The 14,186-nt window shown below is 42.6% G+C and overlaps 3 protein-coding genes across 3 annotated transcripts; 2 read left to right on the top strand and 1 right to left on the bottom strand.

Annotated features, from left to right (window-relative positions):
• The first annotated feature begins 2,032 nt into the window (after window positions 1–2,032).
• Window positions 2,033–3,095, top strand: SARC_02102 (hypothetical protein). The gene has a single exon (XM_014304155.1). It carries the CDS (start codon window positions 2,327–2,329, stop codon window positions 2,876–2,878), a length of 552 nt encoding a protein of 183 aa, XP_014159630.1. The 5' UTR covers window positions 2,033–2,326; the 3' UTR covers window positions 2,879–3,095.
• Window positions 3,096–4,531: 1,436 nt separating this feature from the next.
• Window positions 4,532–11,194, bottom strand: SARC_02101 (hypothetical protein; the record flags this gene model as incomplete). Its single annotated transcript, XM_014304154.1, has 10 exons — window positions 4,532–4,655; window positions 5,050–5,177; window positions 5,495–5,573; window positions 5,962–6,048; window positions 6,250–6,407; window positions 6,687–6,850; window positions 7,748–7,880; window positions 8,365–8,451; window positions 9,583–10,792; window positions 11,124–11,194. The coding sequence occupies 10 exons, from the start codon at window positions 11,192–11,194 to the stop codon at window positions 4,583–4,585; spliced, it is 2,190 nt and encodes a 729-aa protein (XP_014159629.1). The 3' UTR covers window positions 4,532–4,582.
• A 500-nt stretch (window positions 11,195–11,694) lies between these two features.
• SARC_02100 (methylase) lies at window positions 11,695–14,005 on the top strand (the record flags this gene model as incomplete). Its single annotated transcript, XM_014304153.1, has 4 exons — window positions 11,695–11,793; window positions 12,579–12,675; window positions 12,878–13,010; window positions 13,690–14,005. 4 exons carry the CDS (start codon window positions 11,695–11,697, stop codon window positions 14,003–14,005), a joined length of 645 nt encoding a protein of 214 aa, XP_014159628.1.
• Between the last annotated feature and the right edge of the window lie 181 nt (window positions 14,006–14,186).

Genomic DNA, 14,186 nt, shown 5'->3' with positions numbered 1-14,186 from the left:
ATATGGTAATATATGCTTGGTAGCACATGAATCGACGGCGAGTCAATATGTTCCTGGACCTCTTAATTGGGGCAGTCTTGGGTTGAATTCTGTGTCTATTTGGTTGGCATAAGCGTTCACCATAAAATAATTTGCTGGTTGTTGGCACCTTGTATGTGTGCTGCTTGGTTTTTATGTATGCGCGTATTCCGACTGTATCCAATTGACATATTGTTGTTGTTGTGGTGCGGCACCTTTCTGGTCAAATTCAGCTTGCAGTCTTATGAGCAAGCTGTCTGCAAGATTGGGATTAGCAAGTGCAGAATTAGCGTGTTGTTGTTGGGTTCTTAATCCATAATTGTTATATCTCCCTCGTTCTTGATATCCAAATCGTCTGTTGAATCCTCCGCGTTGGGTTTGGTTTCCTATTGAAACCGCGGCCTTGTCCTGATTTTTGTAAATTGCCTTGTCCAAAAATCTTCCTCGATTGTGGTAGCCTCCTCGGCCTGTGAATCTCCCTTGGCCTCTTGAATTGAAGGTTTGTCTGAATTGTGGCAATCGACAATTTTGTGCGAAGCGTCCATAATTTTTGCACTTGTGTGACATTCTGTTAGTAGTGGCAGTAAAGGTGGTGTCCGAAGTCGATGTTGCATTGGTGTTCATAATCTGGGCTTCAATTTCTAATGCAGTCTGTTGTACATATGCTAAGGCAGCTCCGTAGCTTAGTCTCATAGCACTGTCGGTAATCAGGTGAGTTACTATAGAGATATAATTTGTATGTAGAGCACCGGTTAGAAAAGTGATCTTCTCGGTGTCGATAAGTACGATATTCATATTGAAGGCGTCAACAAATTTCGTGTTCAGTCTTGGAATAAACTTATCCATGTTCTCGTTGTCTTGTTGTCGTATTTTCCCAAGTTCTTGTCTCATCCGTATCTTGCTCCCTTCTCCGACGTGACCATAATTTTAGTATAGCATTGTGAACATTTCTTTCGGAGTCATAGTTGTACTCAGAGTAGCCAATATGTCTAGCGACACAGATTTGATTATGTAATGTTGACCCTCTCCAATTTCTTCGTCTTTCCAGGTTCGTTCATAATTGGTGTTGGTGGCGGGCTTCATTGCGTGGTGTATTATATCACATATATCTTCGGCTCGTAAAATGACAGTGAGTTCCATAAGCCACATTTTGAAATTACTACGGCCTTTGCGTTTGTTTTCCGGCTTCCACTTGGTGTTCGTGATGTTGAAAAAAATGAGTAGAGTAGCGGACCTAATAAGTTGCTAGACTGTTAATTATAAGAGCTTAGAATCAGTGCTTTATTGTGGTGCCTGCTCAAGGCATTTATACTTTCTGTCATGACTAATTCATGCACAGGGGAAAAACCCTTATTTAGGAAAAACCCATTTACATTTTATGTTGTAGTTTATGTTGTCCAATACAGGCTCCGTATGGTTTTACTACGCTTATATTGGACCTTCATTGGTGACCCGGTAATATTTTTACTCTAAAACAATACTATTGGAAAGAGTAATACGCTTTCTAGAGGGTTGTTTGGTTGTTTGGTTGTTGGATTGTTGGGTTATCGATATACGACAAATCGGTGCCCGCTCTGCGGACAATGCGATTTTCTGAAAATATACGTTGAAAATTCGATTTTCAAGACAGTCCCTCAGCGCGAAACCGAATTTTTTAAAACTGTTGTTCTTAGAAGGCTTTGGAACGACAGTCCACAAAACGACCAGAGGAAAAGACACCCTTCTGCATTATTAGGCAGGGGAAAGGGGTCGTTGGCAGGAGAAACTTTAGCTCCTATCTTGGAATGCTTAGAAAAACCCGAAGGGAGGATCATGATGAGCCTGCGAGCGCTATATTTAGTTATAAAAGACGGATGGCGTAACTTCTAGTCACTTTCAGCATTTTCAGCGTTTAAGTTTCGGAGACAGGACGCATAAAACTTACCACAGTAAGATGGCATATAATTTCACAAAGGGTGGGTGTCTTTGCGTACTTTTCTTGCTGAGTGTCTTGGCCTCTTCAATTTTTAGTGGCAGGGCATACCTCCAGTCACAATTACAACTTGTGTATGTCCGCCCAACCACACAGACAAAGCTCAAGATAGGAATTGTGGTTGTAAGTCATTTCGATGTCGTCCAGCGAGATGCTGGACGTTATAATGCTTGGGGCTGCTACGCCGCCCGTCATGGCTACCACTATCACATAGATCTTGTCCAGCCTGTGAAAAGTCGTGCTTATATATTTAACAACAAGATAATTGCGATATCGAAATATTTACCGTACTATGATTACTTGTTGTACGTTGATTCGGATATATCCATAGAGAGCATGAACACAACAATTGAATCCTACGTGGAGAATAGTAACGCAAGTCTTTTCCTCACCGACGACCCGCACCGACCCAACGCTGGTGCCTTGCTATTTAAAAATAGCCAATGGACGCATACATTTCTGCAGTCGTGGATAAATTTACAGGGATATGCAGTTGATGATAATGGCGCTTTGTGGAACAACATTCTTTTGAACTCGTTTCCTGACTACGACAACAGATGTGGTTCGATAAAAGTCAAGAAGCACATAGGTCTGCTATCAAGTTGCTATAATAATGAACTGGATTCCAGGGGTTATGTTTACGGCAAACGTGAGCTGCCACATGTATTTTTAATAGGCCCTCATAGCAAGCTCAGAGGTCTTCACTTTTATGAGAAGTTTCCCAGCCGCAAAAAAGAAAACTTGTTCCAAGACGGCGATTTCTTAAAACATTCCAAAACACAATCGAATTTTTCCAGCCTGGGTACTGTTTGTGGACCAATCCAGCCAGAATTAACATATTCTGAAATTCCAGCAGCAGCCTTCCGCAACAACGATTCATCGCAATAAGCTTTTCGGTCGACTGATTTTTGTGTCTTTGCCTGGAGAGTGCTGTAAAAATGCTGGCAACGGAACCTCCACAATATCGGCCAAGAACTATTCCTTGAGTGTGATTTACTCTGGCATAACGAGCATTGTGCGAAGGTGAAAACAGTGGCAGGTTAGGTTCCTTATGAAAAGCTATAAATTTTTTGATTTCACATTCTCATATCATAATACAATAGCGCAAACAACTATAGTGGTCTCATCTGGAAGGTACTAGCTATTGAAATGTCACACTGTGCTGCAAGTTACTATAGATAGATATATCTCATCAAACCAAATGAAAGTTTCAAGAACGTTCTCACGGTGTTGCCAATTACATACTGTATGTAGTAGTAGTTCCTTATCAAATCCATTTTTCGTACAATCCGCAATGTGTCGTGTCTTTCTTTGTTCTATTTTGACATAGATCAAACGAAGATGTTATAAGTCTTAAAAAAAGAAGTCTCTCTGTATGTTCAGGGGGAGACAGGGACACTACTTAATTAGCCGTTTGTGATCATGCGAGTCTTCACGTTTGATAGAGCGAGTATATTTTATTCGTTCCCTTTCAGTCCAATGATCTTGAACTTTCCATCCTGCTTTGTTGAGTCCTTTTCTTTGGTTGGACTGAGCGCCAACCGTCGATCAGTTTAATGGGCAAAGCTCTGTCAGTAACAATTTTCCACATATAATTGTAGGTCACCGCCTTTGTTAAGTGTTGGAGTTCAATCCAGCCATTATCCAGTTGAGTCACGTGTTCATTCGCAATCGGACCCAGACCCGAGAACTTTCATATACTCGTGCAGCGACGCGTAAACACGCCGCGCTTGCCATTCTGTCTCTCCTTCCCCCTACTTTACTAAGTTGATTAATACTCTCAGCCATTCGGTTATAACAAGAACAATCTCGGCTTTCCTTATCTGAGATTGTTGCGCACGTCCATTAGCTCTTTTGGGTCCCACAACAGATTGTTGTAGCGGTAACGGAAAAACAAATTCGTGTCGTAGATCGCCTTGCAAGCGGGGAGTCTGTGTAATACCGGTGCCCTGATCTGAGAGTGGTCGTCCGAGTATGTGCTCCCACAGATCTCAGATGAGCACTGAACACTGATATGAAGTTGTGGGGTGCATTCTTATATCGTACTCAGAATCATTGCCGAGAAGGGACAAGGGATGTTAAAACAACAGCCGGAAGATAATGTTGTTTCATTAGGAATGCATTATGCCAATGCGGTGGACACAGTGATGCTTTCAGTTTACTGATGCTATTAGATGAGTTACAAGTAAATAAAAACAATCATATCTACAAAACTAGTGAGAAGATGCTCGCGGATGACACGCAACCAGTCTCATTTCGGATTTACAACGAAATTTAACGCCAGCTGCTGTATTGGGCTTCCATGGCAAATACAACTACTGCTGTCAAAGCAAACAATATATTACATGCCGATATCGCAATGGAATGCAATCGCCAAAAAAATGATAGGCGCGGTGTTCTAATTCTGGAACACTAATCGTGCCTTTACATACAACATGAGATCGAACACTTCAACGTGCTGGCATATCACGCTCATGCGAGATCGATCTTACTGGTCATATTACGAAGAAAAATAGATGCCACACGTGGAACTAGTCTTCCTATGCATACATTTATTATTTAACCACCCTAATATTTGTCGTGTTTATGCTGTTAATCCTTGCTTTTCCTTCCGGTATCTTTATATCCGAATACACTCACCTCGGGCGAAGGATTAGTTCGACGACTGAAACAGTAGAGATTGGTGCATAAATTAGTACAAAATCAGTGACTAATTCATCAATAAAGTAAACAGTATCTCAAAAAGTGTGGAATAGGAAAAATAAACGCTCATCATGAAATTAAGGTGGTGACGGTCATGATTGATCTTGTACAGAACTTAAGGCAGCCAAGATCAAGCACTTGAGAAGAGATATTGTAGGGCAACATCAGGAACTCATGATCACAACCTGAAAACCCCATCAGCGAGATCCAGCCTCTCTGTGTGCTTTTTGGTATGTCAGGGCCGCTTACTACGCAATGTAATCGCTCTACGACACGTTTAAGCTAAAAAACAAACAAACAGTCAGCATGAAACTTGAAAGAGTGCGAGCGAATGAATATATATATAGTCAACTTACTCATCGTCCTTCGGGGTCCTCGAATACGCCGTGTACGCAAGGAAGTGCTTTGATGGATGCCATGCAACTGCCGTGCATTGGCCCTCCAGTTCTATTTGATGTACCGACTCCCCTGATTCCACGTGTGACTATATTAAATCAAACGACGGGAGGTGATGAGTACGGGATAGAAAAGAGTATATGACTTCATCGAAGTAGCTATAGCTTAATTGAAAATGCAAGCCGGAAAATTGTGGTTGATTTTGCAAAAATGTACATCAATGCCAGACCAATCTATAGAATTTGTATGTATTTTGCACCTGCACCTCATCAGCCAACTACAATGTTACCAGTTGTAGGAGTAAGGCTCGACAAAATACGCATGCCGCATCAAAGGCAGAATAAAAACTAACAGTACAGGCTTAAGACATGGTTTTCACAATATCTGTTTGAACGTTTCACATACTATATCTATTTGATCCAATTCTGCGGCCGAAGCCAGATAGGTTCCGCAGAATGTAAATGAAAGGCTCACCACGGGCGTTCTGTAACAAGCAAAATATGAGAAACGAGGCTTTAGTGAGCGCGATCAAACACTTAGTTAATTGCAAAAGGGCCCAAGCAACACATGTATAGATACAACGTACACGCGCGTACATTTTATGAATAGTAAACACTAGAGCCCGAATTGGTCGTAGCCAAGTTTAAATGAAGTATGGCCATTGCGGTCTATGGCCAAGACCCACAAGCCTGGATTTTGAGACCGTGGATTCTGTTAAATCACACTTGAAAAGATTCCAACACTGGCAAATGCCACTGCTCCACGAACAGCCCGAGTTATCATCTCCAATGAGCATACCCAGAAATTATTTTAGAAAGAAAAACACACATATGCAGCATTCTGGCAGGAGCATCAAGACTATGAGTACATACCCTAACGAGTTGAAGGTCCGCAAGCTGGCCATTTCGGACAAATCCCACAGGCTTGTTTGTGTATCCACGGACCCAACGGCCAAGTACCTATGTGCGAAAACAGAGCACACAATCGACCACTTTAGCAATTGCCTGTCTTGTTGAACGTGTTCCATGGTACATCGGTGGAGTGAATTTGGCTACAAAAAACACACATTTGTTGAACGAATGGCAATAGTCAATATCCCAAAGAAGCTACATGTTCAGTCACATGACCGACAAAAGCGTCCAGAGACGCACGCGACACACCTTCCCTTCGGATCGAATGCAACAGACACGCAACCGCCGCCATGCGCTTTGATGGGTGGCACACGGTCCATCGAGGGCCAAGGAATGGGCTGGATCATACCAGACCCCATCGCCAGCACAATGAACTCTCCAGTGCTGTTCCAAGACAGCTGGTTTACCTGGCGAGGTGTGTGGAAGTTGATTTACGTATCAGAATGGTGGTACTACAATACATTGATCTGAGGTGGTGGTATGTGCCTTCTGCAAACACAATTTAAATGGCATATGCAACTATCAGAAATATTCGGCAACGCACAGCAGGGCTATACAAGAGGACATGAAACACGCATACTCATAGTCTTCCCAAAATGTCTCGCCCGATCCACACTTGGGGCTTTCGAACCCTGTAGATTAAATGTGCGCAACACATTAGGTTTTACAAGCTAACTCTCACATACCTCGTCGTTGAAGCTCTGCGTTTTAACTGGCGTGTCCATCTTCCGCACATCTACAACAGTCAAAACATCGTTGCTGTTGACGAAGGCGATATACTTCCCGTCTGGCGACCACGCGGAAAATATGTTCTCACCCTTCGTAGCGGTGTTATTTGTGCATGTAGCGGCTGAGTATGAAAAGTGTCGACAAATGGCGAGTTGATTCCAAAGTATACGAATTTGAAATTGCCGTGGTGATAGGGAACGATTTCAAAATGCACAAATGCACCCAAAAAAAATAATCAACTTTAAAATTGATTTGTTCACAAATATCTTCATACGCGTGTATGGCTTCATCCGAATTTGTTATTTATCTACACAACACGAAAACCAAGGTGCACATCTTTAAATATTTACATACATATATCTTGACAACACAGTCACTCAAACAAAATGAGACTGACTCGTCATATTATAAAGCCTACCACAGGCCTATCACTGGAAAATAACCATATGTATCACGTACAAATACAGCTCTGTACGTATGCAGGTAGATATGTGACGTGTAAAAACCGGAAATCCTCAGCGAATGGATATTAATGTGTTCTCACCTAGACGAAAATTTGTACCAACGAGCAATAATAGGTTCAATTTTCGTCAGATACACAAATATATGCAAATCTGTTAACTTATATATACACATCATATCTACAACACTAGGCACTTGTTTGAAATAGTAGATGCATCTGTGCACTAAAGCATGCAAAGAAATAGAAGTGCATGTTGGTGTAATTTAACTAGTGTTCATATTTAAGTATACACATATACATATTTGTATACGTTCTTAGCTATACCGGTTTGCATAATCACTAAAGAGAACATGCACACATTTATTGATAGATATGTATCTGTGTAGATGGATAGAGGTGTACCATGTTCGCATAATTGTAATACCTAGGGTCAATATATTCTCTACTCAATAATAACCTTTGAGTATATATTGCATTGTACACGGTCCTATACTTATAAATGAGGCGAAGATCGCAAAAAAACATGGCAGCACGGGCACGTGATATTCCACTTACTTTTGGTGTCCCATAAGCGTACGCTCTTGTCTTGTGAGCAGGTAAATAGCTGATTGTAGATCTTAGGATTAAAGCTCATATGTTCAACTGGGCCGGTGTGGCCAGTCAACGAATTGATCTCGTTGTTTTGCGCCTGGTCAATGAGAAAGGCACCACAGATGATAAGCTCAGTATATGAACTGCGAATGCGAACTCAACCATGTACCCAGAAACTCTTAGATGTACATGCTAACATGCACACACAGAGAACACAATATAGAATGTATACCATCAGAGAACATGATCCAACAACAGACTATTAAACTTCAGCACTAGCATAAGCAAACACATCTACCCATACTTTGTGTGCGGAAGAAATCTGCGACATATGCACTTCGTACAGGTCACCAGGAATACTCAGAATAGAGTCCACAGCTTAAAATCAAAACTATCGACAGAAAATATGCGCACAGTGCCTTGGACGTACAGTGATGATATGTGCAAAGAACACGATGCATAAACGTATAACCGCCTTGAATCATAAATACTATTCGCACGTGCAGGCATCTAGTCCAACGTGTTTATAACCGCCAGCCAAGAACAGTCCCTCCGTTAAAAGCAAACGAGGACGGACCTACCAACAACGGATGCCAAATTTTAATTGTGTTGTCACTTGAGGCGGACGCCAGCTGGGTACCATCGTAGCTCCACGCCACATGTCGGATCTATGTCGAGTTGTTTCAAAGAGAGTAACATAATATCAGCATAAATCCGGCTTGTATTCTTTGTAAAATGCGACTTCCGGTATTTGTCCTAAGGTTTTGGAAGTGACGATACTCTAATAACAACGTACTTTTTAATATGGAATCAATATAGCTTTGATGATTTGGTTGAAAGCATGAATGCATGAAGTACAGTCATTTTAGAAACTGCGGCCGAGATGCTTCTAATGGGAGCTTGGATCGCGGTTCAAAGGTTCTTAAGCATTTTTGTGCTGCAAAGCAAGACTTTTGTTTATATCGCACATTCTCTATGACCGCTGTTACTGATTTAGACAGTGTACGTAAAAGAACCGTAGCCACACCTCAGATGTAGTGATATAGTACAATTATCACGTCAACAAAAATATTACGAGAAAAACATCGGGCCGTCATGACAACACGAGTACTATGATAAGCGTATCGTGTGCAGAGTGTGCTTAAAGTGTAGAATAGTGGGAATCTGTACAGAAAATGTTAGTGGTAGATATTCTGCAAACGAACCATGCTACAAACAGATGAGAATATCTATATTGTAGCAAACATACAGTAGGTAGATTGCACGAGTGCTGAAAAGCCAAATATTTAAACGATCTCGGTGCACTTTCAACGAACATGGCCAGAGAATACACATATATATATATTTATATGCAAGCACGACTAACATACAATCGAATAATAGCAGAGAAAGCTACAGTCGAACCTCCAGCATAGAGCATAGCGGTGGTGTCATTTTGTAATTCCACACAGCAGACTATTTTCGAACCCAATCCCAAGACACAGAGATGCAATACTGCATAAGAGCTGTGCCTGATATCACAACGCAAACGCATACTCACTAAAATATTTTTCTTAGGATATGTCACTTCGAGCGATGACACGATGTGCCTTGCAGCTCATTGAACCACTGTACATCCAATCAGAACCCTTCCGTTGGGTAGCTTCAGGTCCATGATATCTCAATCCATGAACAGTCAGCAGACAAAGAATCCCAATACATAGCTTTCTGAAATCAAACAGGCTATGCCCAATGCCACATACTATCTTGATACCCTATGAAACTTCTAGCTGCCGAACAAAAACCCACCAACACCACACCTTATCCTTGTGTCCTCTGAAGTTTTTAGTCAGCGCGGCCGAGAAGTGGGTCTTTGCGCTGTTTGCCTGTGTCGCGCTCTTGTCTGTGTACTCTATGTTATTCGAGATAGCGTTGCTCTGTGATGATCTGGTACCCGAACGTTCGCTTCCCCGCGACGACTGTGTGGGCTGTTGGGACCGCCGGGCACTGGAGTGCGAACCGCTTGTGCGGCTGTGTTCTACTCTGGACATACTTTCGTGTGAGTTAGTTTTCCTTTCGTGTAGATTGGTTCTGCTTTCGCGTGAAGTAGTTCTGCTTCCGTGTGAACTACTACAACTATCGTGTAGAGTAGTATTGCTCTCGAGTGACTTAGTTTTGCTTTCGTGAGTATCAGATGGTTGTACGTATGTGTAAGTCTCCTCCGACTCCGTCAGTGTGTCTGGAATAGTGTATGTGTTGGCTAGTTCGCGGTGTGGGTGGGTAAGGGGTACAGTACCTCTGTGTGCCGATGCCGTGACAGTAGAGTTCTCAGCTACCGTATGGTTCGTCGTCGACGTATAATCCGGATCTAGGGGTGCTGGCAATGGCGATGTTGGCTGTCTGGCGGTTTTGTGGATGCAGATTCCAATTGCTCGTTCTGAAGTTTCTTGAATGTGGCTTCGTACACCTGAGTGAATAGTCAGTGCTGAATGCTCGTGCAGATCGCCATATACACGTTCGCTCATAGAGTGATCGTCCTTGTGCCTCCTATGTTGCGAATGTATCGGAGTATTCTTCCCTGGATATCTGTCCCGGTGTGAGTGTGAATGATGATGATGGTGCGAGCTAGTACACGAGTGCTCTGAAAGGTGATGACCAGTGTGAGTTCTTGAGTGCACTCCATGCGACTGTCTGTGTGTGTGTCTGTGGTTGTGCGGGTCTGGATACGAATGTGACCGGGTATGTGCCTTGCTGTACGCGAGTGTGTCTAAAATCACATCGAACGACTTGATACCCTTGTTACCTTGTACACCGATAGACTGCGAGGAATCTGCAAGCACCGAACTGCGTAGTGGTACTGGTAACGGCGAGCTCGTGTGTAATAAGGTCTGTCCGTGTTTCACCGTACTCAAGATGTGATGCGAACCATAGATAGCACTCGTATCTGTAGGTATTGGCTTGTTCTGTGTGTCTTCTATATGGTGTGATTGGGGGATGAGTGTTGAGGTGGAAGGAGATGGGGGTAGGGCCCTAAGGCGTGGGTGTGGGCGTGGGTGTGGGCGTGGGTGTGGGCGTGGGTGTGGGTGTGGGTGTGGGTAGTGCTGATAGTATCCTTGTTTGTTTTCATGCGGCGTTACCAAGTCTCTCACCAAGACTGATCAAACCTACAAAGCTTAGAGCGTATGGGCGTCTCCTTATAACTAAGCTTAAAGCAAATGGGCGTCTCCTTATACAGTCCCAACAAACTATGGGTTGGCAACGATACTATGTAAATTTTGAAATACATGTATAAACCCCTGTACTACTGTATATTTATCTCTTTATCGTTTTACAGCTCATAATATTTACAGTATGTATGTACCGCCAGCAGGGAGCAGACAGCAGTTTCTGTTTCTGCGGCTTTTTCAACCACTCTGATGCTGTGTTACGCATGACGTCACATCGATAAACCCTAAAACCCCTGTATCTTGAACTGTTCTCAGGAGGCTATGATAATAGAAACGTAAATATTATGTAAATATTATATATTTATTTATAAATATGTAGCACTTTGAACATAGCAACGAGTGTATGTATGCATATTCTCGAAGCGGGAGCCGCCTATCGAGAGGTGAGTGTTTGTGTGCTGGCGGTGTATCTCGCAAGCTTTTGCTTATCATCCAGGTCTTATGTCACAGGCTGGATCTCCTTTACTTCTGCAGTCGTCTTTTGATTGTTGGGATCGACCAGAATAGCTGATTGCCTTAGCGAATACATATCTATACTCCTATATCCCATGCATATCTTCCCTGCCTTGTATATGATCTTCGACGGTTCCTACGCCTGATGCCAGTCAATTTTATGATTGACCAGATAATCTGTGTTATGTAAGCGATACTTATCTATATATCTATTTTATACGTGTATCTTCCTTATCTTGTATAGGATCATCAATGTTACCTACGCCTGATGTCGGCCATCTGAAACGGCAGGACTTCGATTTTGTCTATGAACCAGCGGAAGACACTTTTCTATTCCTGGACGCTCTCGAGGTGAGATATTTATATATGTCAGTGTGATAGTGCTCGTACTATAATGTCAGCACCCAATTGCTTGCCACGTCGGCCTTGTTAACTTGGTGCGTGTAATTTACTTATATTTCAAGCTTGCGTATCTGATTGCGAGAACTTGTCAAACTTAACTATGGCAGTATATGAGTAATACATAGTAATTTTAAAAGGATACGTAGCATTCATAAACCTGATAAAGTTAATAGGTAAGACCCGTGAATCAGGTGACACATACCCTTTTTTTAAGCCAATTTTGCTCCTCGACACACCGAGTTTAAAAGTTTTTTTGTGATCATAGTACAAGTCCTGTAAATAATAGACGCAGTAGCATTATATCGAATTGCTGCTTGATATTAGATAATCGACTAGGCATAGTGTTAGAGTCAGTTACTCTGATTGAGCTGCAAGCTTTCACTGACATGCCGACCACGGGCCAGGCGTGCTACAATCAGCTTGGCTTGTTTGTGTATCTGCTACATAGGTTTCATATTAAAGCGGAGATGCGGTATTTCTGTACGTTAAGTACCGGATTACAAAATCGTCGGAGAATGGACGAACTATGTATATACTATGTCAGCTAGTTTCTGCACTCTGTACATTACAAAAGTGTCTCAGAAATCAACTTTTTGAACAACTACAGCGGTGTATATATCACAAGTTAGCGCACCAAGCTTGAGATGGACATGACAACAGCTATCACTTTTCTCGTTTTAGTTGATTTTTATTCGATGCGAACTCAAATCATCTTCATCGTTCTGTCAAGCTAGAAAGATCGAGGTTACTTGCTGGAGAGAAGTCCGAAAATTGGTCTTGAGGTGGGAAGTGGATCCGGTACAGTCATTACCTTTTTAGCTACGGTGCTAGGTATGCATTGTACTCGTACTTTCGTCGTGCCTGTTGGGTTCATGTTTATATGCGAGCCAAAACACTTTTCAGATTGATGCGTGCATTCTTCACTGTATACTCATGGGTGGACGACGATGTGGTAGGTGCACTTAAATTCTGATAGCTGTAATTGGTGTTTGTACTAAAATTAGCTTGCTTACCTCATTTCTGGCTGACTCAGGAAAAAGCGAGCTGGCATACTTCGCCACGGATTTGAACGATAAAGCAGCAGCAGCTACATACACCACCGGTCGGAGAAATAACGTAGCGGTAGAGGTGTTGCGCACGGACTTGCTGGACGGCGTATTAGATAGGTATGTAAACAGGTTTGACGGTTCAATAGGTGAATTCAACAGCTTAGTATGCGCATGTATATGTGCCCTATCACCATAGTAGGAAGGCCAGGATGTAACTTTCTACCCGTAAAGCTTATCGAAATTTCAAGCACATCCGTGTGATTCTTTAATAGGCGTCCAGTATAATGTGGGATGTTCATGGGGAATTCTCCATAGTAGCGTATGCTCGATCGGCTTATTTCAAGTGATTAAAAAAGGGATTTCTTTGTAAGATCTACAGACTTGGCAAGCCTGTACAGACGGTTAAAAAAATAGATTAATAAATGCTAGGGTAAACACTTACACGTGTATGTCACTTAGGTTTATTTCAAAAATGAATGCGCTCGGGTGGATTTCTGAAGGCAACGAACACTGACGGTGTGGTAGTTTTGGACACTGATAATATCTTTCACCATTCATTTTCTCTCTCTTATTAGCTGTGAACTGGATGTAAAGTTGCGAATCAAGTAACTTCTAGCCTTAAAAGCACAGCTAGACAGCAACGTTTGATCTAGTTTGCACTGGTTCACTTCTTACTGACATCCTATGTGAGACTAGTACGTGGCATATATCTCCACTATCTTCACCGCGGAGTTGTTGCACAAGTACCTAGTTCGAATATTTGTACCTGATCTTCCCGTGTTTTCCCATTTTCCAGACTTGGTGGGCAAGTAGACGTGCTTCTATTCAACCCACCGTACGTACCCACACCGCCAGAAGAGGTCGGCAGCACTGGTATCGAAGCATCGTGGGCTGGCGGTAAAGACGGGCGAGAAGTGACGGACCGACTTCTCCCTCTGGTTCCTCGGTTGTTGTCAGAAACGGGTGTCTTCTACCTGGTAGTGCTGCCGGAGAACAAGCCTGACGAAATCACTGAGATTTTGGAAAAGCTTGGGTTGTGTTGTATGTGTGAAGTGCTGACACGCAAGAGTGGGCCAGAGAGACTGAGCATTTTAAGATACACACGACAGTAGGCGCGGCGGAGTGGGTTGTATATTTATTGTACTGTTTAAAATCCACGGACTGCTTTGGCGATTACATTTGATATCGCTTGTATATCACTTGGACGACGAATTGCGGCGGCGAGAAAAGGGCCGACATAGTGTAGTGCCTGTGTAGTTTAACCCATCATAAAAATAACTAAAGCTGTTTCAT

This window comes from Sphaeroforma arctica, assembly GCF_001186125.1.
Source record: "Sphaeroforma arctica JP610 unplaced genomic scaffold supercont1.91, whole genome shotgun sequence".
NCBI lineage: Eukaryota > Ichthyosporea > Ichthyophonida > Sphaeroforma > Sphaeroforma arctica.
Note: the sequence above shows the minus strand (reverse complement) of the source record. Positions and strands in the feature narration are given on the sequence as shown.

What these genes read in the sequence shown, in the direction of transcription:
- SARC_02102 (XM_014304155.1), top strand. Translation starts at nt 2,327, where the DNA reads ATGAACACAACAATTGAATCCTACGTGGAGAATAGTAACGCAAGTCTT.